Source organism: Cervus elaphus, chromosome 12 (genome assembly GCF_910594005.1).
Source record: "Cervus elaphus chromosome 12, mCerEla1.1, whole genome shotgun sequence".
In the NCBI taxonomy this organism is placed as follows: Eukaryota; Metazoa; Chordata; class Mammalia; order Artiodactyla; family Cervidae; genus Cervus; species Cervus elaphus.
In genome coordinates this window covers 81,123,908-81,147,824 of record NC_057826.1, presented here as the reverse complement: position 1 = coordinate 81,147,824, position 23,917 = coordinate 81,123,908, and the positions used below count along the sequence as shown (strand labels likewise).

Below are 23,917 nucleotides of genomic sequence, written 5' to 3'. Positions count from 1 at the left end.
GCAAGAGAGTTCCAGAAAAACATCTACTTCTGCTTTATGGACTATGCCAAAGCCTTTGTGTGGATCTCCATAAACTGTGGAAAATTCTGAAAGAGATGGGAATACCAGACAGCTTACCTGCCTCCTGAGAAATCTGTATGCAGATCAAGAAGCGACAGTTAGAACCTGACATGGAAAACCAGACTGGTTCCAAATTGGGAAAGGAGTACGTCAAGGCTGTATATTGTCACCCTGCTTATTTAACTTATATGCAGAGTACATCATGTGAAATGCCAGGCTGGATGAAGCACAAGCTGGAATCAAGATTGCTGGGAGAAATATCAATAACCTCAGATATGCAGATGACACCACCCTTATGGCAGAAAGTGAAGAACAACTAAAGAGCCTCTTGATGAAAGTGAAACAGGAAAGTGAAAAAGTTGGCTTAAAACTCAACATTCAGAAAACGAAGATCATGGCATCTGGTCCCATCACTTCATGGCAAATAGATGGGGAAAAAGTGGAAACAGTCAGAGGGTTCCAAAATCACTGCAGATGGTGACTGCAGCCATGAAATTAAAAGACGCTTGCTCCTTGGAAGAAAAGCTATGACCAACCTAGAAAGCATATTAAAAAACAGAGACATTACTTTGCCAACAAAGGTCTGTCTAGTCAAAGCTATCGTTTTTCCAGTAGTCATGTATGGATGTAAGAGTTGGACTATAAAGAAAGCTCAGTGCAGAAGAATTGATGCTTTTGAACTGTGGTGTTGGAGAAGACTCTTGAGAGTCCCTTGTACTGCAAGGAGATCAAAACAGTCCATCCTAAAGGAAGTCAGTCCTGAATATTCATTGGAAGGACTGATGCTGAAGCTGAAACTCCAATACTTTGGCCACCTGATGTGAAGAACTGACTCATTAGAAAAGATCCTGATTCTGGGAAAGATTGAAGGCAAGAGGAGAAAGGGAGGACAGAGGATGAGATGGTTGGATGGCATCACTGACTCAATGGACATGAGTTTGAGCAAGCTCTGGGAGTTGGTGATGTACAGAGAAGCCTGGCCTGCTGGAGTCCATGGGTTTGCAAAGAGTTGGATACAGCTGAACAACTGAACTGAACTGAATGTCATTCTCTGTTCTTGACAAGTTTCTTACTTTGAGACCTGCTCTATCTAACATTAATATAGCCACTCCTGATTTATTTTTGGTTAATGTTTACATAGTATATCTTTCTCTATCCTTTTATTTTCAACCTACTTGTACTGTTATAGTTAATGTGACAGGATATAGTTGGGTCATTTTTAAAATTTAGGTGATCAATTTTTGTCTATGAATTGTTGTATTTAGACCATTTACTTTTAATTTAGTTATCAATATGCTAGGGTGTTAAATCTGCCACTTAATTTTCTGTCTTCTTTTTGTTCCCTCTGTTCTTCATTTCTTTATTTTCTTTTTTCAGTCTTCCTTAGGATTAATTGTTCCTTATTCTAGGTACACTGTAAATACACATCAAAGTTTACTTGTGTTGACATTTTACCAGTTCAAATGAAGTATAGAAAATGCACCTACCTTTAAGTCCCTTTGTGTGTGTTAGTCACTCAGTTGTGTCCAACTCTTTGTGATTCCATGGACTGTAGCCCACTAGTCTCCTCTGTGCATGGGATTCTCCAGGCAAGAATACTGGAGTGGGTAGCCATTCCCTTCTCCAGGGGATCTCCCCAACCCAGGGATCAAACCTGGGTCTCCCACATTACAGGCATATTCTTTTGACCATCTGAGCCACCAGGGAAGTCATAATTCCTTTTATCTTCCCTCATTTATAATTGTCATAACTATATTTTCTATACACTTTGAAAACCAGATCAATATTATTCAAAAACAATTTCCTCTTGGAAAACCAAGAGGAACAGTAAAACCTACTATACTTACCTATATTTTCACCTTTTAAAGTTTTTATTTTATTTTTTATTTATTTCTCTTTTGACCATACCATGCAGCATGTGGGATCTTAGTTCCCACACCAGGGATTGAACCCATCCCTCCTGCATTGGGAGCGAGTATGGAGTCTTAGCCACTCGACCACCAGAGAAGTCCCCCCATATTTTCATCTTTCCATTGTCTTTTTCCTCATTCCAGATAGTCTAAAATTCCTTTTTTTTTTTATCATTTCATTTACATTTTAATAACTTTGTTAGCCCTTCTTTTAAGGCAGTTGTGCTGGTGACAAATTCCCTAAGTTATCCTTCATCTGAAAATCTCTCTCTTTTTTTTTTTAACTATTTTTTTAAAAAAATGTTTATTTATTTGGCTAAACCAAGTCTTAGTTGCAGCATGTGGGATCTTTAGTTGTGGCATGCAAACTCTTCGTTGCAGCATGTGGGATCTAGTTCCCTGACCAAGGATCAAACCTGGGCCCTGCGTTAGGGGCACAGAGTCTTAGCCACTGGGCCACAAGGGAAGTCCCTGAAAATATTTTGATTTCCCCTCATTCCTGAAGGATATTTTTGCTAAATAAAGGATTCTAGCTTGACAGTTATTTTCTTTCAGAACATAAAACATGTGCCCCTTCTTTATGGGCTCCACAGTTTCTGGTGAGAAATCTGTTGTTGTCTGTCATTTGAATTATTTTTCTCTGACAGGTAAGCTGCCATTTCTTTCTCACTACTTTTATGATACTATCTTTGTCTTTAGTTTTCAGAAGTTTAATTATGAGATGTCTTGAAGTAGATTTCATTGGCTTTATCCTGTTTGGGATTTGCTAAATTTAGGTAGTTTTCAACTATTTAAGCACTTTTTCATCCACTTCCTCTTTTACTTTTTTCTTCAGAACTATGATCTTTTGTTAATCCATAGGTCCCTGAGGTACTGTTAAGTTTTTTTAAGTGTATTTTCTCTCTGTTGTTTAGATTGGGTAAGTTCTTTTCTATCTTCAAGTTCACTGATTCTTTCCTCTGCATTCTGATGTCAAGCCTATCTAGTGAGTTTTTAATTTTGGTGGTTGTATTTTTCAGTTCTAAAATTTCTCAGTTCAGTTCAGTTCAGTCGCTCCGTCATGTCTGACTCTGCGACCCCATGGACTCCAGAAGGCCAGGCTTCCCTGTACATCACCAACTCCCAGTGCTTACTCAAACTCATGTCCATTGAGTCAGTGATGCCATCCATCCATCCAGAGCCATCCAACCATCTCATCCTCTGTCGTCCCCTGCTCCTCCTGCCTTCAATCTTTCCCAGCATCAGGGTCTTTTCTAATGAGTCAGTTCTTCACATCAGGTGGCCAAAGTATTGGAGCTTCAGCTTCAGCAACAGACCTTCCAATGAATATTCAGGACTGATTTCCTTTACAATTGACTGGTTTGATTTCTTTGCAATCAAGGGACTCTCAAGAGTCTTCTCCAAAACCACAGTTCAAAACCATCAATTCTTCTAAAATTTCTACTTTGTCCTTATTTATATCTTCTATTTCTCAGCCGAGACTTCCTATTTTTTCCTATTTCAAGTGTGAACATATGAACCTCCAAATTGTGAACTTTCAAATATGCGAACATATTATAAACCTTTTATAGTACTATACAGCCAACTGTTAGTTGGGTACATGGGCTAATTTTGTTGTACTTAAAAACACACACTTGGAATGGAATTCATTCATATATTGGGGACTTACTGTAATTGTTTGTTGAAGCATTTTATAATGGCTGCTTTAACATCTTTGATAGATAATTCCAACATGTGTATCATCTTAGTGTTGGTGCCTATTATTACACTCTGGATATGTTATTATGAAACTCTGAATATTTAAATTTTCTATTTTAGCAGATCTCTGACCCTACACTAGTTGAGAAACAGAAACACCGCCTTGTTACTGACACGTTTAAGTTCAAATGTCCTGCTAAAGCTCTGCTCCTACTGTTGTTGTTGTTCAATCACTAAGTCATGTCCGACCCTCTGTGACCCCATGGACTGCAGCATGACAAGCCTCCCTGTCCTTCACTATCTCCCAGAGTTTGCCCAAGTTCAGGTCCATTGAATAGGTGTTGCTATTCAACCATCTCATCCTCTACTGTCCTCTTCTCCTTTTGCCTTCAATCTTCGCCAGCATCAGGGTCTTTTCCAATCAGCTGCCTGTTCACATCAGGTGGTCAGAGTATTGGGGCTTTACCTTCAGCATCTATCTTTCCGATGAGTATTCAGGGCTGATTTCCTTTTGGACTGACTGGTTCAATCTCCTTGCTATCAAAGGAGATCTCTGCTGAAACCACCCTAAATTGGAGGAAAGATGGTCTCATTCCTACTGGTTGGAAACTTCCAGGTGTGCCCCCTTTGACAGCATTCCAACGAGGAGGGAGAGGAGACCCATTGAATCCATAGAAAGGGAATTTGTTAATGTTAGGTGGGGGTGAAAGTCCTAACTCTGCTTTTGACCTTCTCTAATGCTACTTTGGTGGTGGGGAGAAGATGGACTACCTTGTTGCAGCCACAGCCAAACTAATTGAATCAGACTTGCTGGGATGGGACCTAGGCATTAGTGTGTTTTAAACCTGTCCTGTTGATTCCAAAGTGCTTACAAACATAGTTAAGGACGGAGAAGCCTGACGTGCTGCAGTTCATGGGGTTGCAGAGTCAGACATGATTGAGCATAAACAACAATAGATTCGTTTGTACGTTCTATAGTTTTCTATAAGTGGAATCATGCAGTATGTACTTTTTTCTAGCTTTTTTCATAGCAAATTATTTTTAGATTTATCCATGTTGTTGTCTGCACCAACAATTCATTGTTTTTGATTGCTGAGTAGTACTCCAAGGTATTTGTATACCACGTTTTGTTAATCCACTCACCTTATGATGGGCATTTGGGTTCTTTCCAGTTTAGGGCTATCACTAGCAAAGCTACTGTGAACACTCCTGTACAAGTCTTTTCATGGACATGTATTTCCTTTCCTTTTGGATCAATACCAAGGGGTAGAATGACAAGACTATGTCAGAGATATGTGTTTAGCTTTTTAAGAAACTATCAAAATGTTGTCAAAAGTGGTTGTTTTATTTTACATTCTCAGTAGTAGTACATGAGAGTTCAAGTTCTTCTACATTTTTGTTAACACATTATAGTCAATCTTTTATTATTTTTTTATAGTCACATTCTTTTAAATTTTAGCCATTGTAATTGGTGTGTAGTGGTATTTCATTGTGGTTTTGTTTTCCATTGCCATAATAATGAATGATGTTAAGAATCTTTTCATGAGCTTATTTACTGTCTATCAAAATCTTTTCCCTATTAAAAAAATTGGATTTTTTTTCTTATCATTACATATTGGAAATTCTTTAGATATTGTACTTCCAAGTTCTTTGTCAAAGTTATGCTTTGCAAAGATTTTTCTCCCAGACTGTGTCTTATTTTTCCATTTTTTTAACAGAGTACAACTGAGCAACTGAACAACAGTTTAGTTTTCTTTTTTTTTTTTCCATCTGTTTTTATCAGTTGGAGGCTAATCACTTCACAATATTGCAGTGGCTTTTGCCATACATTGACGTGAATCAGCCATGGATTTACACGTATTCCCCATCCCGATCCCCCCTCCCCAGTTTAGTTTTCTATAGCAGTTTTTAGTTTTAACTTTTATGATGACCAAGTTATCAATTTGTTATTCAATGGGTTATGCTTTTGGTAGCATATCTGAAAAATCATTGCCTAAACCATGGAACACAAAGATTTCTTGTTATGTTTTTTCCTAGAAGGTATTATAGTATCAGATTTTATATTTAGTTCTTTGAATAGTTTTTAATTAATTTTTTGTATGGTATGAGGTATGGATCAAGTTAAGAAATGTTTTTCTTTTACATATGGATATCCATATGGATATGGATATGTTCCATCAGCATCTGTTGAGAAAGACTATCCTTTCTCTACTGAATTGCCTTTGTCAAAAATTAATTGTATGTTATGTTATGTGATTATTTCTGAACTCTGTTTCATTCCACTGACCCATTTCTTCATTTTTATGCCAATATCACACTGCCTTGATTAATACAGCTTTAGCATAATTCTTGAGATCAATTAGTGTTGGCCGTCCAAGTTTGTTCTTTTTCAGTTGGTTTGGCTGCCCTAGTTCAGTTCAGTTCAGTTCAGTTCAGTCACTCAGTCGTGTCTGACTCTGCGACCCCATAAATCGCAGCACGCCAGGCCTCCCTGTCCATCACAAACTCCTGGAGTTCACTCAAACTCATGTCCATCGAGTCGTTGATGCCATCCAACCATCTCATCCTCTGTCGTCCCCTTCTCCTCCTACCCCCAATCCCTCCCAGCATCAGCGTCTTTTCCAATGAGTCAACTCTTCACATGAGATGGTCAAAGTATTGGAGTTTCAGCTTCAGCGTCAGTCCTTCCAATGAATATTCAGGACTGACTTCCTTTAGGATGGACTGGTTGGATCTCCTTGCAGTCCAAGGGACTCTCAAGAGTCTTCTCCAACACCACAGTTCAAAAGCATCAATTCTTTGGCTCTCAGCTTTCTTCACGGTCCAACTCTCACATCCATACGTGATCACTGGAAAAAACCATAGCCTTAACTAGACGGACCTTTGTTGGCAAAGTAATGTCTCTGCTTTTTAATATGCTGTCTAGGTTGGTCACAACTTTCCTTCCAAAGAGTAAGCATCTTTTAATTTCATGGCTGCAATCACCACCTGCAGTGATTTTGGAGCCCCCCAAAATAAAGCCTGTCACTATTTCCCCATCTATTTCTCATGAAGTGATGGGACCAGATGCCATGATCTTAGTTTTCTGAATGTTAAGCTTTAAGCCAACTTTTTCACTCTCCTCTTTCACCTTCATCAAGAGGCTTTTTAGTTCATCTTCACTTTCTGCCATAAGGGTGGTGTCATCTGCATACCTGAGGTTATTGATATTTCTCCTGGATATCTTGATTCCAGCTTCTGCTTCTTCCAGCCCAGCGTTTCTCATAATGTACTCTGCATATAAGTTAAATAAGCAGGGTGACAATATACAGCCTTGACGTACTCCTTTTCCTATTTGCTTTCCCAGGACCTTTGCATTTCCATATAAATTTTACGATCAGTGTGTCAATTAAAAAAACATGCCTGCTGAGATTTTTCCTGGGATTGTATTCAATCTGTAGATAAATTTGGAAGAGAATTGCCATCTTAACAAAACTGAGATTTCTGCCCCTCGAACAAAGTATAGGTTTACATTTATTTAGATTTTTAATTTCTCTCAAAAAAATTTTTGTATAGTTCTTTTACATCTTTTGTCAAAGGTCAAAGTTTTGATGTTATTGTAAATCGTATCTTTTTTTTGGCCAGGGCTACACAACTTGTGGGATCTTAGTTCCCAGACCCAGGGATTGAACCCAGGCCCTCGGCAGTGAGAATGTGGAGTCCTAACTGCTGGACTGTCAGGTAATTCCCAAATTGTATCTTTTCAAAAATTACAATTTATAGTAGTTTTCTGCTTGTATATAAAAATATAATCCAGTTGGATTTTCTCTATAAACAATCGTGTCATCTGCAAGTTTAAGACAGTTTTACTGCTTCCTGTTTAATCTGCATGCCTTTTATTTTTTTCCCCTGCCTGATTGCACTGACTAGAATTTCCGAGTACAATCTTTTTTTAAGGTGTTTTGATATTTATTTCTTTTCAGTTGTATTTTTCAAATAATCAAGGAAATAATCACAGTTACAGGGCCTGACAAAGTGTAACTACTTCTAGTACAATTTTCTCTTTTTATAGATATATAAAAATAAGACATTGATGGAATCCAGATTTCTGACCAGAGTCCTTTCCACTACGTATTGACAACACTCATAAGGATAATGTATAATATAAAAGCTCTGCCTTAGGCAGTTTTATTTACTTTAGCATATGCTGTTTGGTTTTTGTTGTTTTTGCCGTGCTACACAGCTTGTGGGATTCTAGTTTCCCAACCAGGGTTTAAACCCAGGCCCTCGGCAGTGAGAGGGCAGAGTCTCAACCACTGGACTGCCAGGGAATTGCTATATACGATGTGTTATTAATTTACAAATGTCCAAAGTACACATCTTCCGTAAGCAGTACCAAAGTTAAATCCATAAAACTTAGAAAACTAGAACATGTGATCCTCCTGCTGTACAGTCTTGAATACAAGCAAGTGAAAATGGAAACCCTTGCTTTGTTCTCAGTATTAGGGGAAAAGACTTAGTTTTTCATCTTTAAGTATAAGGTCAACAGTAGATTGTGGAAATTTATCAGGTTGTGGAAATTCCTTTCTGACATTCATAAGAGCTTTCGTCATGAATGGGTTTTCTATTTTTTCTAGTGCTTTCTCTGTGACTATTAAGATGAGAATGTGTGTTCTCTTCTTTATTCTATTAATTTTAATATGCTGTATTGTATTAATTGATCTTGGATGTTCTTTTCTTTTTTTTTTTGGCCTGTGAGTGTACTGTTATTCCACCGCTATTTGTTTAATAGAATATTCTTTCTCCATTGAATTGCCATTGTTCCTTTGTTGAATTCCAATTGACTATATTGTATTGGCCTATTTCTGGTCTTGATGCTGTTCTATTGATCTACCCATTTATTCTTTCACCAAATATTAAACTGTCTTTTTTACAATGGCTTTATACTAAATCTTGAAATTGAATATTGTCTGTTCTCCAACTTTGTTCTCTTTCAGTGTTGTGTTAGCTATTTTGGCCTCTTGCTTTTCCATGTGAAGTTTAGAATCAGTTTGTTGATATCTGTAAAATACCTTGCTGAGATTTTGATTGGAAATGCATTGACTCTGTGGATCACATTGGGAAAAAGCTGGTAACAGTATTGAATTTCCTATCTGCTGCTGCTGCTAAGTCGCTTCAGTCGTGTCCGACTCTGTGTGACCCCATAGACGGCAGCCCACCAGGCTCCCCTGTCCCTTGGATTCTCCAGGCAAGGACACTGGAGTGGATTGCCATTTCCTTCTCCAATGCATGAAAGTGAAAAGTGAAGTCGCTCAGTCGTGTCTGACTCTTAGCGACCCCATGGACTGCAGCCTACCAGGCTCCTCCATCCATGGGATTTTCCAGGCAAGAGTACTGGAGTGGGGTGCCATTGCCTTCTCCAGAATTTTCTATCTATGAACATGGAAGATCTCTTGCTTTATTTATATCTTCTTTGATTTCAACAGTGTTGTATTTTTCCTTATATATATCTTGCACATATTTGTTTATTCCTAAACATCCAAGTTTTTGGTTCTAATAAAATGGTGTTGTATTTTTAATGTAAAATTCAATTTTTCATTATTGATATACAGGGTAGCAATCAACATTTATAGATGTTTTGTGTCCTGCAGTCTTACTATAGTTGCTTTTTATTTCCAGGAGATTTTCGTCAAGTCTTTGGGATTTTCTTCATAGACAGTCATGTCATCTGTGAACAGTTTTATTCCTTTCTTCCCAATCTGTACATCTCTTATTTCCTTTTATTATTGCCTTAAGTGAAGTGAAGTGAAGTCGCTCAGTCGTGTCTGACTCTTTGCGACCCCCTGGACTGTAGCCCACCAGGATCCTCAGTCCATGGGATTTTCCAGGCAAGAATACTGGAGTGGGTTGCCATTATTGCCTTAGCAAGGACTTAGAGTAAGATGTTGAATAAGAGTGATGAAAGAGGACATGGCTTGCCTTGTTCGTGATCTTAAGTGGAAAGAATCTAGTTTCTCATTGTTAAGTATGATGTAGCTATAGGATTTTTATAAATGTTCTTTATCAAGTTGAGGAAGTTCACTTCTATTCCCAGTTTACTGGAAGTTTTTAGAATTAATGAATGGGTGTTGGATTTTGTCAAATACTTTTTTCTGTATCTGTTAATGTTATCATGATTTTTCTTTAACATGTTGATGTAAGAAATTGTATTAATTGACTTTCAAGTGTTGAACTAGCTTTGCATCCTGGAGTAAATCTCACTTAGTTACTGTGTATAAGTCTCTGTATACATTATTGGATTTGATTGGCCAATATTTTGTTGAGCATTTTTGCATCTGTGTCCATGGGAGATACTGGTCTGCAGTTTATTTTTTCTTGTAATATCATTGTCTGGTCTTGATGCTAGGATAATGCTGTTCTCTATTTTCAAGAAGGGATCATAGAGAATTGGTGTCAATTTCTTCCTTAAATATGTGGTAAAATTCACCAGTGAACTCATCTGCATTTGGTGCCTTCTATTTTGGAACAATACTCAGTACTAATTCAATTTCTTTAGTAGGTATAGACCTGTATTTCAGATTGTCTACTTCTCTCTGGGTGAGTTTTGGTAGATAAGGTCTTTCAAGGAACTGGTTCATTTCATCTAGATTATTGAATTTGTGGACATAGAGTTGTTTATAATATCCCTTCATTTATATTTTAATGTCCATGGGAATCAATAGTGATGACCCCTCTCTCATTTCTGATAAGAGTAATTGGTGTCTCCTTTTTTCATTGGTTAGCTTGGCTAGAGGTTTATTGATTTTATTGCTCTTTTGAAAGAAGCTTTTGCTGATTTTCTCTATTTCCATTTCTTCAATTTTATTGGTTCCTGCTCTGATTTTTATTATTCCCTTTTTCTGCTTACATTGGATTAAATTTGTTTCTAATTTCTTGAGGAAAACTTAGATTATTGATTTTAGATATTTCTTTTTTAATATACACACTTAATGCCACACATTTCTACAGTGTTTTTACTACATCTCACAAATTATAATTGTGTTTTCATATTTATTTAGTTTAAAAATATTTTAAATTTTTTCTTGGGATATTTTTAAGCCAGGTGTTATTCAGAAGTATGTTATTTAATTTTCAAATATTTGGGGATTTTCTGGCTATTTTTCTGTTATTCTAGCTTAATTCCATTGTGGTCTCAGAGCATATCTCTTATGACTTCAGTCTTTTAATATTTATTAAGGTGTGTTTCATGTCCCAGAATGTGGTCTTATCTTGGTGAAAGTTCCACATGAACTTGAGAGGAATGTATAGATTCAGTTCATTCATGGTGCTGTTCAGTTCAATTATGTCAGTATTAATTTTCACCTGCTGAGTAGTGGATTTGTCTCTTTCTCCTTATGGTTTTATAAGTTTCCCCTCGTATATGTTCCTCTCATGTATACTCTGTTGTTAGGGTGTACACTTCAAAGATTCTGCCTTCTTGGAGAATTAACTTCTTTATCATTATGTAATATTCCCCTTCTTTCTTATTTTTTATTGAAGTATAGTTGATTTACAATGTTGTGTTATATACAAAATATATATATTTACAATGTGTGTTGTTTTTGGTATATAGAAAAGTGATTCAGTTATTCATTATATATGTATTTTCTTTTTGTATTTTTTCCATTATGGCTTATTACATATATTTAATACAATTCCCTGTGCTATAAAGAAGGGCCTTACTATTTATTTATTTCACATATAGTAGTTTGTATCTGCTAATCCCAAACTCCTAATTTATCCTCCCCATCCCCTTTCCTTTTGGTAACCGTAAGTTTGTTTTCTATATCTGTGAATCTGTTTCTATTTGGTAAGTAAATTCATTTGTATCATACTTTAGATTTTACATTTAAGTGATATCATATGGTATTTGTCTTTCTCTTTTTGACTTACATCACTTAGAATAATAATCTCTAGGTCCATCCATGTTGCTGCAAATGGTGTTATTTCATTCTTTCTTATGGCTGAGTAGCATTCCATCGTATATATATTAATATATACCACATCTTCTTTATCCATTCATCTGTTGATAGACATTTAGTTTACTTCCATGTCTTGGCTGTTATGAACACTGGGGTGCATGTATCTCTTCAAAGTAGAGTTTTCTCTGGATATATGCCCAGGAGTAGAATTGCTCGATCATAAGGCAACTCTGTTTTTATTTTTTTAAGGGACTTCCCTACTTTTTTGTAGTGACTGTATACCAGTTTACACTCCCACCAGGAGTGTAGGAGGGTTTCCTTTTCTCCACACCCTCTCTAGGATTTGTTATTTGTAGACATTTTAATGATAGTCATTCTGACTGGTGTGAGGTTATACCTTAGTTTTGATTGGCATCTCTCTAATAATTACTGACATTGAGCATCTTTTCACATGCCTATTGGCCATCTGTAAGCCTTCCTTGGTGAAATGTTGATTTAGTCCTTTTGCCCATTTTTTGATTGGGTTGTTTCATTATTGAGTTATATGAACTGTTTGTATATTTTGGAAATAAGCCTTTGGTTGTATCATTTGCAAATGTTTTATTCAGTTTTATATGTTGTCTTTTTGTTTTGTTTCTGGTTTCCTTTGCTGTAAAAAAGCTTGTAAGTTTAATTATGTCAAGTTGTTTATTTTTGCTTTTATTTCTGTTGCTTTAGGAGGAAAGGAAATATTGACCTAAGGAAATATTGCTACTATTTATGTCAGAGAATATTTTGCCTGTTTTCCCTTCTAGGAGTTTAATGATGTCATGTCTTTTATTTATGTCTTTAATCCATTTTAAGCTTATTTTTTGTATGGTGTGAGAGAGTATTCTAACTTTCATTGATTTACATGCAACTATGCTGCTTTCCCAACACCACTTGTTGAAGAAACTTTTTTCCATTGTATTCCTTGCCTATTTTGTCAAAGATTAATTGACTGTAGGTGTGTGGGTTTATTTCTGGGCTCTTTATTCTGTTCCACTGATCCATATGTCTGTTTTTGTGCCAATGCCACTCTGTTTTGATTAGTATTATCTTTATAGTATTGTCTGAGGTCTGGGAGGGTTATGCCTCCAGTTTTGTCCTTTTTCTTCAGGATTGCTTTGGTAATTCTGGATCTTTTATGGCCCACATAAATTTTAGGATTATTTGTTCTAGTCATGGATAATTTAAATCCACATTAAATCTGTAGATTGCTTTGGGTAGTATGTGTTCAGTTCAGTTCAGTTGCTCAGTCGTGTCTGACTCTTTGCGACCCTGTGGACTGCAATGCATCAGGCTTCCCTGTCCATCACCAACCCCCGGAGCTTGCTCAAACTCATGTCTATTGAGTCGGTGATGCCATCCAACCATCTCATCCTCTGTCATCTCCTTCTCCTCCTGCCCTCTGTCTTTCCCAGCAGCAGGATCTTTTCCAATGAGTCAGTTCTTCGTATCAGGTGACCAAAGTATTGGAGCTTCAGCGTCAGCATCAGTCCTTCCAATGAATATTCAGGACTGATTTCCTTTAGGATGGACTGCTTTGATCTCCTTGCAGTCCAATGGACTCTCAAGAGTCTCCTCCAACACCACAGTTCAAAAGCATCAATTCTTCTGCACTGAGCTTTCTTTATAGTCCAACTCTCACATCCATACATGACTACTGGAAAAATCGTAGCTTTGACTAGACAGACCTTTGTTGGCAAAGTAATGTCTCTGCTTTTTAATATGCTTTCTAGGTTGGTTATAGCTTTTCTTCCAAGGAGCAAGTGTCTTTTAATTTTATGGCTGCAGTCACCATTTGCAGTGATTTTGGAGCCCAAGAAAATAAAGTCTGTCACTGTTTCCATTGTTTCCCCATTTATTTGCCATGAAGTGATGGGAAGCTATAAAGAAAGCTGAGCGCTGAAGAATTGATGCTTTTGAACTGTGGTGCTGGAGAAGACCTTGAGAGTCCCTTGGACTGCAAGGAGATCCAACCAGTCCATTCTAAAGGAAATCAGTCCTGAATATTCATTGGAAGGACTGATGCTGAAGCTGAAACTCCAATAATTTGGCCACCTGATGGGAAGAACTGACTCATTTGAAAATACCCTGATGTTGAGAAAGATTGAAGGCGGGAGAAGGGGACGACAGAGGATGAGATGGTTGGATGATGTCACCAACTCAGTGGACATGAGTTTGAGTAAACTCCAGGAGTTGGTGATGGACAGGGAGGCCTGGCGTGCTGCAGTCCATGGGGTCGCAAAGAGTCGGACATGACTGAGCGACTGAACTGATGGGACTGGAGGCCATGATCTTAGATTTTGTATGTTAAGTTTTAAGCCAGCTTTTCCATCCTCCTCTTTCACTTTTCATCAAGAGGCTCTTTAGTTCTTCTTCACTTTCTGCCATAAGGGTTGTGTCATCTGTGTATCTGAGGTTATTGATATTTCCCCCAGCAATCTTGATTCCAGCTTGTGCTTCATCCAGCCTGGCATTTTGCATGATGTACTCTGCATATAAGTTAAACAAGCAGGGTGACAATATACAGCCTTGACGTACTCCTTTCCCAATTTGGAACCAGTCTGTTGTTCCATGTCAGGTTCTAATTGTTGCTTTTTGACTTGCATACAGATTTCTCAGGAGGTAGGAAAGGTGGTCTGGTATTCCTATATCTTTAAGAATTTTCCACAGTTTATTGTGATCCACACAGTCAAAGGCTTTAGCATAGTCAATAAAGCAGAAGTAGATGTTTTTCTGGAACTCTCTTGCTTTTTCTATGATCCAACGGATGTTGGCAATTTGATCTCTGGTTCCTCTGTCTTTTCTAAATCCAGCTTGAACATCTGGAAGTTCACAGTTCATGTACTGTTGAAGGCTGGCCCCGTTTTTCTCCTCTGACAATTTTTCTTGCTTGGAAGTTGGCTCTGTTTGAAATACAGCTACTCCAGCTTTCTTTTGATTAGTGTAACATGAAATGTCTTTTCCACGTCTTTACTTGTAATCCATCTGTGTCTTTACATTGAAGGTGGGCTTCTTGTAGATATGTAATTGAGTCTTGCTTTTTATTTATTTATTTTGTTTATTTGGCTGCCCCAGTAGTTGCAGCTTGTGGGATCTAGTTCCCTGACCAGGGATTGAACCCAGGCCCCCTGTTTGGGAGCACAGAGTCTTAGCCACTGGACCACTAGGGAAGTCCCAGGCCTTGTTTTTTTAACCCATTCTGACAATCTCTTTCAATTTTTTTTATTTAGGCCATTCATGTTTAAAGTGATTATTGATAAAACTGGATTATTATCTAACATATTTGTTACTCTTTTCCATTTTGTTGCTCTTGTTCATTATTTCCATTTTTGTCTTCTACTCTTTTTCTGCCTTTTATGGTTTTAATTGAACATTTTGAATGCTTTGCTTTCTTACCATATCAGTTATTCTTCTTTTTTCACTTTAGTGGTTATCCTAAGGTTTATAAAATACATTTACAATTTATCCAAGTCCATTGTCAAACATTGTACTGCTTCATGAGTAGTACAAGAGCCTTATAATAGAGTGTTCCCCATCTCCCCCTCCCATCCTTCACAACATTGCTGTCATTTATTTCACTTATTCATAAGGTATCATAATCATTAACAGTGCTGTTATTATTTTGAACAAACTGTTATTCATTAAAGAATAAAATTTGCATTATAACTGGAATCACACTGAATCTGCAGATCATTTTAAAATCCTTACAATGTTGGGTCTTCTCATTTATGAACATGTTACATATTTATATCTTGGTATTCTTTCAAAAGACATCTGAATATCTTTGAAAAATTTTTTCATACTTCAAAAAGTTTGAACTTTATAAAGTTCCTATATGTCTTTCATTAGATTTATTCCAAGGATCATACAATTGACTCTTGTTACATGAGGCATGCAGTTACATGAGGCAATGTAATTTTTTATTTGTTCATTTATTTTTGCTTAAGCCAGTTTGAGATGTTTCCCTGCAACTAAAGGAGTCTTGACTAATACGGGTGGAATGTCAGGACTTGATGATGGAGCACTCAAGACACATCATCTTGAAGGGGGAGACTTATATACCCTGCTAAGTGAATTAGACAAGGGGGCAATTTTGAAAAATTAAAAGCATGAAATTGAGGGACTTCCCTGGTTGTCCAGTGGTTAGGACTCCACTCCCCCCATGCAGGAGGCCCAGGTTTGATCCCCGGTCGGGGAACTAGATCCCATGTGCTATAACTAAGAGTTCCCGTGCCACAGCTAAAAGAGCACACACGCTGCAATGAAGACTGAAGATCCTGTGTGCTGCAACTAAGACCCAGCGCAGCCGAATAGTAACTAAATATTTTTAAAAAGCAGAAGCAGGAAATCTGACTTGCAGCTTAAAAAGATGACTTGAGGCAAGTGTGTTGTTGTTCAGTCGCTAAGTCATGTCTGGTTCTTTGCAACCCCATGGACTGCAGCACACCAGGCTTCCTTGTCCTTCACCACCTCCCAGAGTTTGCTCAGATTTATGTCCATTGAGTTGATGATGCTATCTAACCATCTCATCCTCTGCTGCCCCCCTTCTCCTTTTGCCTTCAATCTTTCCCAGCATCAGGGTCTTTTCCAATGAATTGGCTCTTTGCATCAGGTGGCCAAAGTATTGGAGCTTCACTTGAGGCCAGTGTTATCAGGATCTTATTCTAAGTTCAGGGAAGATGTGATAGGCTTATTAAAAGATAGTGGCAGTGCAGATGGAGATGAGTAAATGGTTCTAAGAGTTATTTGGTACAGAATGGGCGTGACTTAGTGACAGATTAGAAGGCTATTATGATAGATGGGGGCAGTTAAGATGATTCCCAGATTTTGGCTGAAATGAGTGGCAGAATAGTGGTATAGGGGTAGAGTAGGGAGCTATGAAGAAGGATGATGAACTGATTATGTCTGGCATGTGAGCTTTAGATGATATGAAGTGGATGAGTTTGGAGCTTTGTACATATAGATATATACATATAGCTAAAGATCTGTTTGAGTGTAAATGAGATCACCGAGAAGAAAGTATAGAAGAGGAAAGAGGACAAACTTTAAAAATGATTGGCTGTGGAATGGGATTTTGCTGGAGTCATCAGTGATGCAGGCTAAGAAACAATCATGAAAGATGTAGGAGAAAACTCAGGAAAGAGTGGTGTCACAGAAGTCTGAGAAGAAAGAATTTCAAAGGAGTGATCAAACTCTCAAAATATGAGGAAAGGGCAAGTGATATTTTAATTACTGAGATATGTTGACTTTGCAACATATAGGTTATTGTTCACCTCAGAGAGAGCAGCCTTCATGAGGACTGAATGAGAAGTGGAGAAATGGAGATAAATTCTTGCAGTTGTTGCAGGCAACTTGACTGAGAAAAAGCAGGATGGAGAGGTTTTAATTTGTTTAAAGATAAGGGAGACTGTACATGTGTGTGTGCTGAAAGAATGGAACCATCTGTAAGGAAGAGTTTGAAAAGTGGGAGGACATGGACTCGGGCCCAGACATAATTGAGTACCCAGCTTTATGTGTGTGTCTCAGTGTGGAATTCAAGAGCTGGAAGATGTCTGGTACAGTGTGAGGCTGTGACTGATGGGCGGACACAGAATAGGCTAGAATGAATTAACTAGGTGAGCCTGGATCCCTAGGCCCTGTGCACAAAGCCTGACTCAGCCTTGCTAGGTAACCATGAACGAATCATTTAACCTGTCTAGGTCCGTTTCCTTATCTGTCAGGTGAGGATAATATTGATCTACCTCACTGGTTGGGATGAGGATTAAATAAACTAACATCTGAACAAGTGCTTATTCCAGCATCTGACACAGCAAGCACATAAAAATGACAAAAGCACTTTTGTTCCCCTGGATGGATTACCACAAATGTCTTCACTCAGATTTCTAACTTATGTTAAGTCCGGGTAAACATCTGCATAGTTTTCTCTGAATATTTTCTTCTTAAATAAATACCTTCTTGCTTATACATGTCCTCTTAAATCCAGCAGCACATTCAGCACAGCACAGATGCCCCTATTTCCATGTCTGCTTGCCAGCGGGTCTGTCTACACACACATATACACACTCCCTTTCTGAGTGGACACACACACAAACCCCTTTTCTGAGTGGGTTCCAAAACGTCCCTTCCTAATTTGCTATGAAGTGAGCCATAAAGGATTTATTAACAATGAAGAAAAACCATAGCTAAGTATCAGATTTCCAGAGGAAATAAGATTTAAAATAAAATCTAGAAAGTGGTTATTTTGGGAAGCAGGAGAGTGGAACTGGGAAATGGGGGACATATACAATGTTTCATCTCTTAAAAAGAAAATAAATTTAAAGCAGCTGCAACTGTTGAGATGTGATAAAGCTGAGTAGTATAGTTATACTGTGTTTATTATGTTATTCCCTACAATTTTCTGCTTGACACATTTGAAATAATAAAAGTTCTTACTGTGGTAGGGAAGACCCAACATGGATGTGGTTAGAATACAGTAATTACTGTGAAAATAAACAAGGTTCATATACATTTTCAAAAATCTCACTGAAAAATGCATGAAACACACACACACATATACACACAGGGCTGCTTCAGAAAGGATTTTAAAAACAATTGTGAAGATTTATATATAGTTAAGAGTGAAGACTCTTGAGAGTCCCTTGGACTGCAAGGAGATCCAACCAGTCCATCCTAAAGGAGATCAGTCCTGGGTGTTCATTGGAAGGACTGATGTTGAAGCTGAAACTCCAATACTTTGGCCACCTCATGCGAAGAGTTGACTCATTGGAAAAGACCCTGATGCTGGGAGGGATTGGGGGCAGGAGGAGAAGGGGACAACAGAGGATGAGATGGTTGGATGGCATCACCGGCTCAATGGATATGGGTTTGGATGGACCCCGGGAGTTGGTGATGGACAGGGAGGCCTGGCGTGCTGTGATTCATGGGGTCGCAAAGAGTCAGACACGACTAAGCGACTGAACTGAACTGAAGAGTGAACATTGTTGAAAAAAATCAACAAGTAAATGTTTCACTGAAGTTAGTTAATATGTATTTATATTCTATATTTATTAATGATATAAAGGACACAGATTTTCAAACTTTCAAAGTTTATTTATAAAGGAAAAACAATGATTTTAAGACAAAAACAATTCCTATTTATTTTCTTAGTAAGAAAAAAAGTACATGAAATAAAATTTTCACAGCCTGTACTGATTGATCTTATAAGTGATATTGACAAAAAATTATAAAAATCTAAACTTTAGAGAGCTAGCAATGTTGCCACTAGGTATATTCATCTACACTGATATAAATTAAATTCAATCTATATCATATAATCCTTTTTTCACCTTTCCCCAGTATCTTTCAGCTTTCCTCACCCCTTGCTGTGTCCCTCATCACTAGTGCTATGGAGCAACCAGACTCCCAAGTCCTCTACTATCCTATCCCTACACTAATCCACTGAGGTACACCTCAAAACACCAGGTTTCCAAGAAGTGAGGGATACCCGGCACACTGCCTCAACTCCTACCCAAGAGAGGGGGAGCTGAATGTCCTTTCAGCCTCCATTCACTCCTTCATTTACATTCCCATTGGGGAGGCTTTGCATCCTTAGGAGATTCAGAGGAGAGCATGAGCCGACTCTTTGTACCCAAAGATAACTAAAGCCAGGAAATCAGTCCAGGCATTTCCCCACCCCCTGGCGGTGTACAGAGAACATAAGCAGGCCAGAGGAGCCTGGCCCTGAGCAGGGTGGGACAGGTAAAGGCAGACGAGAAGAGTGACTCTGGGCATTGGAACTGAGTGGGCAGTTCTACAGGTACTGCCTCTATCCCATCAGCAGTTCAGGGTCTGATGATGACCTTCAGGTAAATGCTCTCATGATCAGGGGGCCCCGAGATGCACTGGTGGAGGTTGGGAATGATGACCTTCTGGTAAATGTTCTCATGATTGGGGGGCCCAGAGATGCACTGGTGGAGGCTGGGGATGACGACCTTCCAGTAAATGCTCTCATGATCAGCGGCGGTGGGGGAAGGAGGGCAGAGATACATTGGTGGAGGGTGGGGATCAGACAACACTGATTTTTTTTTTAATTTGTAAAAAAAATGACAACATTAAAGAAAATGTTTACAAGAGGAATAAGAAATCATAGAATCTTACTGCTTTAGTACAGGTATTTTCATGGTCACTTCCTTCATTGACTTGAGACCTAAAATTTAGTGTCTGATCTTTTTATTACATATTATGCCAAACAATAGCAATATTCCAATTATGATCAAGAAGGGGCACTTGAAGTATAGCAGCATTTCTACAGGGTCCTTGCCTGGGAACTCCCCAAATGTTTCTCCGGGTAATAGAGAGTAAGGGTGCTCCTTTAGTAGGCAGATAGTAGAGCCTTAACTTGTTTCTCTCCAGGCCAGAGCCCTGGGCTCAGCTTCCTCTAGAGGATTCTTCAGGTAGACGGTGCACAACCTGTCCCTATAGTAATAGTGCAAGAAGGCCTGACTGGTGCACATTCAGTTAGGTCCCCAAAGGAGCATGATCGAGGGACTGAAGGATGCCATTTAAGGACCAAATTTTACTGAGATCCCTTTTCAGGCCTGCCTTCCCCAACTTTCTGTATCCACTAGATTGGAAGCTTTCTGAAAGAATGTCTGGACCTCTCCATTGTCCTTCCAGCCTAGGACCAGGTAAAAGAACTTTAAAATGGTCAAAGAAATCCCCATTTAAAACAGCTGCTGTGCACTGCTGGCCGACTCTGGGCTGCACCGTCACGTCTGAACATGACACCATTAGGGGGCAGTCTGGGTCCATGATGAGCCACTTCTTCCTATGGCAGACTGGTCACTGGTGCAAAGACTCTTCCAGAGCCGCATACTCACCTCTTGGTCCTCCAGGGGCTTTCCTCACATGGTCTCAGCTGTGCCAGCAGTTCTCTGAGAAGATGCTACTGGATGGGTGGGAGGAGGGAGTGGACCAGGGCCTCTGGGGACTAAGTCCTTCAAATTCAACCACCTACCACAGTGCCAAGATCATGGTATGTGTTCAATATTTAATAATGGTTGCATGAAATGGAAGTAACAAGAAACCTAAAAGCAAAAGAAAAGCTCTAGGGGAGGGAAGTCTGTGAGTATGCCTGGGGGAGGGGCTGTTCTCTGACCTGGTTGGGGCTGGGGCCCCTGCCGCTTCCCAGAACTCCTCTGGTCCCCTGTGGTGTCATGTTCCATGTACAGAAGCCTCAGGGGTCCAGGTGATAAGTCTAAGGATGGGGTATGTGTCTGGACTCTGGTGAGCTAGGAGAGGCGTCAAAACTCAGGCTAAGACGGCACAGAGGATACAAGTTTCATTCCCAGCCCTCAACTTATAAGATCCCTCCAGGGGCAGATACCGAGCCCAAGCTGGCTGGGTCCGCTGAGCCGATCACCCTTAGGAGCAGAAGGCCAGTCCTGGCAGTTCCCCTTCCCTAGGGCCACTCACATTTGTTTCCACACAGGTAATCCATGTTTGTTATAGAAAAATGCCACATCACTCTTTATTGGACACCAGCGCCAGCACCAGCCCCCTTGTCTCTAGGCACAGGGGCACGCGGGCAAGGGGCTCCATCCCCCGGGCGGGGTGCAGTGGACGCCTGGCCCCGCTTCCGCTCTCCTAGGGCCAGTACCCTCCTTGGTGCCGGGGGCTACTTGCTCAGGTTTGTTCAAACTCCATGTCACAGTAGCCTACGCTGAGGGGCTGGGCCTGGACACCACGCCTGCAAGAGGACATAAAGAAACAGGTACCATGAGTCCTTCAAGGTGGTTAGTTAGGCTCCAGCAACATCTTTTCCCAACCAACGGTCTCCCCTTCCCCCAGTTCAGTGGATTTCATGCTGTCACTAGACACCAAAATTCCTCAGGGTCTCTCTTCCAGAGATTCTTGCTGGGGTGGGGCTGTGTGTTGGCGAGAATCTGCCATCTGGATCGGGTGCCCCAGTGATTCTGATACAGGGACACCTTGGAACCTTGAGGTTCCATAGAACCTTCCTGTTTCTATGCCCCAGCCCCAAATCACTCAGTCTCTTGAGAAAAAAGGTGGACGCCTACAATGTGCCCAGTGCTCTTGGCCCACTGAGCCCCCATTAATGGCTCTAAAACACTGTAGATGTCAGGGGCAAGGGCCACCGAGACACTGTCCAGCCCACCCACAGGATGTGGGTATGAAATCTCAGCCTCACTAGTTCCAGGACCTGACCAGTCTCTTTAAAGCACCTTGAGACATGCCTCCTTTATTATCCAAATAAGTTATCTGCTCAGAGATGGTAAGGAACTCGCTCAAAGTCACTCAGTAAATTAGACAGTAGAGGCTTAGATCCCACATGCCTGGCTCTCAGCCTGGGACTCTGCTGTGTACGAGGCTGTTTCCCCAGGGTCTCAAAACCAAGTCAATGAATGAACCAGGGAACTGACCCTCTTACGCAGGTCCATCCCAACTGGGACACGGGTGTCGTGAGAACCCATAAAAGCACGGCCGTGGATAAGAGCACAGACAGTGAAGGCAGTTCAAGTCCTGGTTCTGAGCAACTTTGGGCAAGTTACTGAACTGCTCTGTGCCTCAGCTGCCTGCCTCTGAAATGGGGATAAAAACTCTATCCCCTGGTAGGGCCGTGGTGAAGACTGAATGAAGCAGTGCCGGCAGAGGGCTGAGCACAGGGCTTGCCACCCTTGGCACACTTCCGCAAGTGTGAGCTACTATTAGTGTTCTTCTCCTGTCAGGAAGGGGTCCTCAGCCCCTGACCTGCCCGTGGTCTGCTTACCTCAGCAGCTCACAGCGGAAGTGTGACAGACGTTTAAAGGCAAAGTCCAGGTTGGACACCATCTTGTTGCTCCACAGCCTCTCGGCAACAGCCCCTGCTCTAGGCCTGTGGGAAGGAGACAGGCACCAGGTTTGGGCTCTGGGCTCTTGCAAGGGCACTGGACACCCCCAGCCTCTTGTTTAGGCACCCCAAACTAGCTCGGGGCCAAGGGATGTGATCGACACTTTAATCAGAGTGACAGCTCACTGGAACGCTCCTCAGGGACTGCCAGGGCCCAGCTTCATCTTCAGTAAAATGGGGATCATGATCCCTCCTCCTCTCCTGAAGACATAGGGACCAGAGTCTGTCTGAAAGGCATCGTGAACAGTTACTGATGGCGGTGACGGCAGCTGTTCTCAAAATGTAAACTCTACACAGCCCCCCCAAGCATGCTGAGGGGTAGCCTCACTCTGAGGAGACAGCAGAGAGGAGTCTTAGTACAGAGACTGTGCGTCTCAGGGCTGCATCCTGAGCCATCCTGAAAACAAAATTCTTTCAACATGCTCTCCAGGCCTCCTTATCCCTATGTGTGAAGTGGGGACAACAATCTCCATATTCTTGTTTAGCTGTCACGTCCAAGTCATGTCTAACTCTTTTGTGACCCCATGGACTGTAGCTTGTCAGGCCCCTTGGTCCATGGGATCTCCCAGGCAAGAATACTGGAGTGGGTTGCCACTTCCTTCTCCAGGGGATCTTCCTAACCCAGGGATCGAAGGCAGGTTTCCTGCACTGCAGGCAGATTTTTCACCACTGAGCCACCAGGGAAGCCCAACAGTCTCCACGTGACACACCTGACAGGCTGAAGGAGCAAATACAGAAGTCAGGCCGGAGACGACTGTCCCACACCAAGAGAAGCGACAGCACGAGGCCCCTTCTCTCCCAGGCCTGAGAGGAGGGCACTCGGCCGGTGGTGTCTGGACGGGACTGAGCCTGGGAGGGAGAACCCAGGCCCACAAGCCCAACCCTCCATATCCCCAGAAAGCCCTTACCAGAGCCTGGGGACCAGGTTTGTGCTGTCCACATACTCTCCCCACATACAGGCCTCTCCGCCAATCACCAGGGCCTTCTGCTCAGGGCTACCTGATGGAAAACAAGCAGTGACAGGCCTCAACCACCTTCCCAACGTGGTCCTCTCCTCAGATAGGCCATTTCATCTGCTGATCTGAAATGTCCAACCCAGGCTCTCCTTGTCTCCCCCAGCTGCTTTGGCAGCAAGGAGAGCTCCCTGTTTACCTTCAAATGCCAGGGGCTCCACCAGGTAGATCTCCTTCCAGTCAGGGCCATAAGTTATGTGGTTCAGGTACCAGGGGGCAGACAGCAGGGCCCGAAAGCCAGCGCGGGTGACCAGAGCCATCTCCTTCACGTATTTCACTGGTATCTCTTCTCGCCATACCTGGATGATCGTGTCTGGCCGCACCTGTCACAAAAGGTCAATGGCATAAAGGTTCCCGGGACACAGTCTCATGTGAGCAGCC

At 40.7% G+C, this 23,917-nt stretch overlaps 1 protein-coding gene and 1 long non-coding RNA gene across 2 annotated transcripts in view; one reads left to right on the top strand and one right to left on the bottom strand.

The window, feature by feature from the left end:
- Nucleotides 1–2,011, top strand: part of LOC122704751 — a 30,202-nt gene extending 28,191 nt beyond the window's left edge. The window contains exon 5 of the long non-coding RNA XR_006343922.1: nucleotides 1,976–2,011. This is a non-coding gene — a long non-coding RNA (uncharacterized LOC122704751). The remainder of the gene's footprint in view (nucleotides 1–1,975) is intronic.
- A 19,103-nt stretch (nucleotides 2,012–21,114) lies between these two features.
- The window catches only part of HEXA (hexosaminidase subunit alpha), a 31,117-nt gene continuing 28,314 nt past the window's right edge, over nucleotides 21,115–23,917 (bottom strand). Inside the window, exons 11-14 of the mRNA XM_043919682.1 lie at nucleotides 23,676–23,859; nucleotides 23,432–23,522; nucleotides 22,404–22,508; nucleotides 21,115–21,362 (exon numbers count right to left, since the gene is read on the bottom strand). Of these exons, the coding sequence (XP_043775617.1) occupies nucleotides 21,299–21,362; nucleotides 22,404–22,508; nucleotides 23,432–23,522; nucleotides 23,676–23,859 (444 nt within the window). The 3' untranslated portion in view covers nucleotides 21,115–21,298. The remainder of the gene's footprint in view (nucleotides 21,363–22,403; nucleotides 22,509–23,431; nucleotides 23,523–23,675; nucleotides 23,860–23,917) is intronic.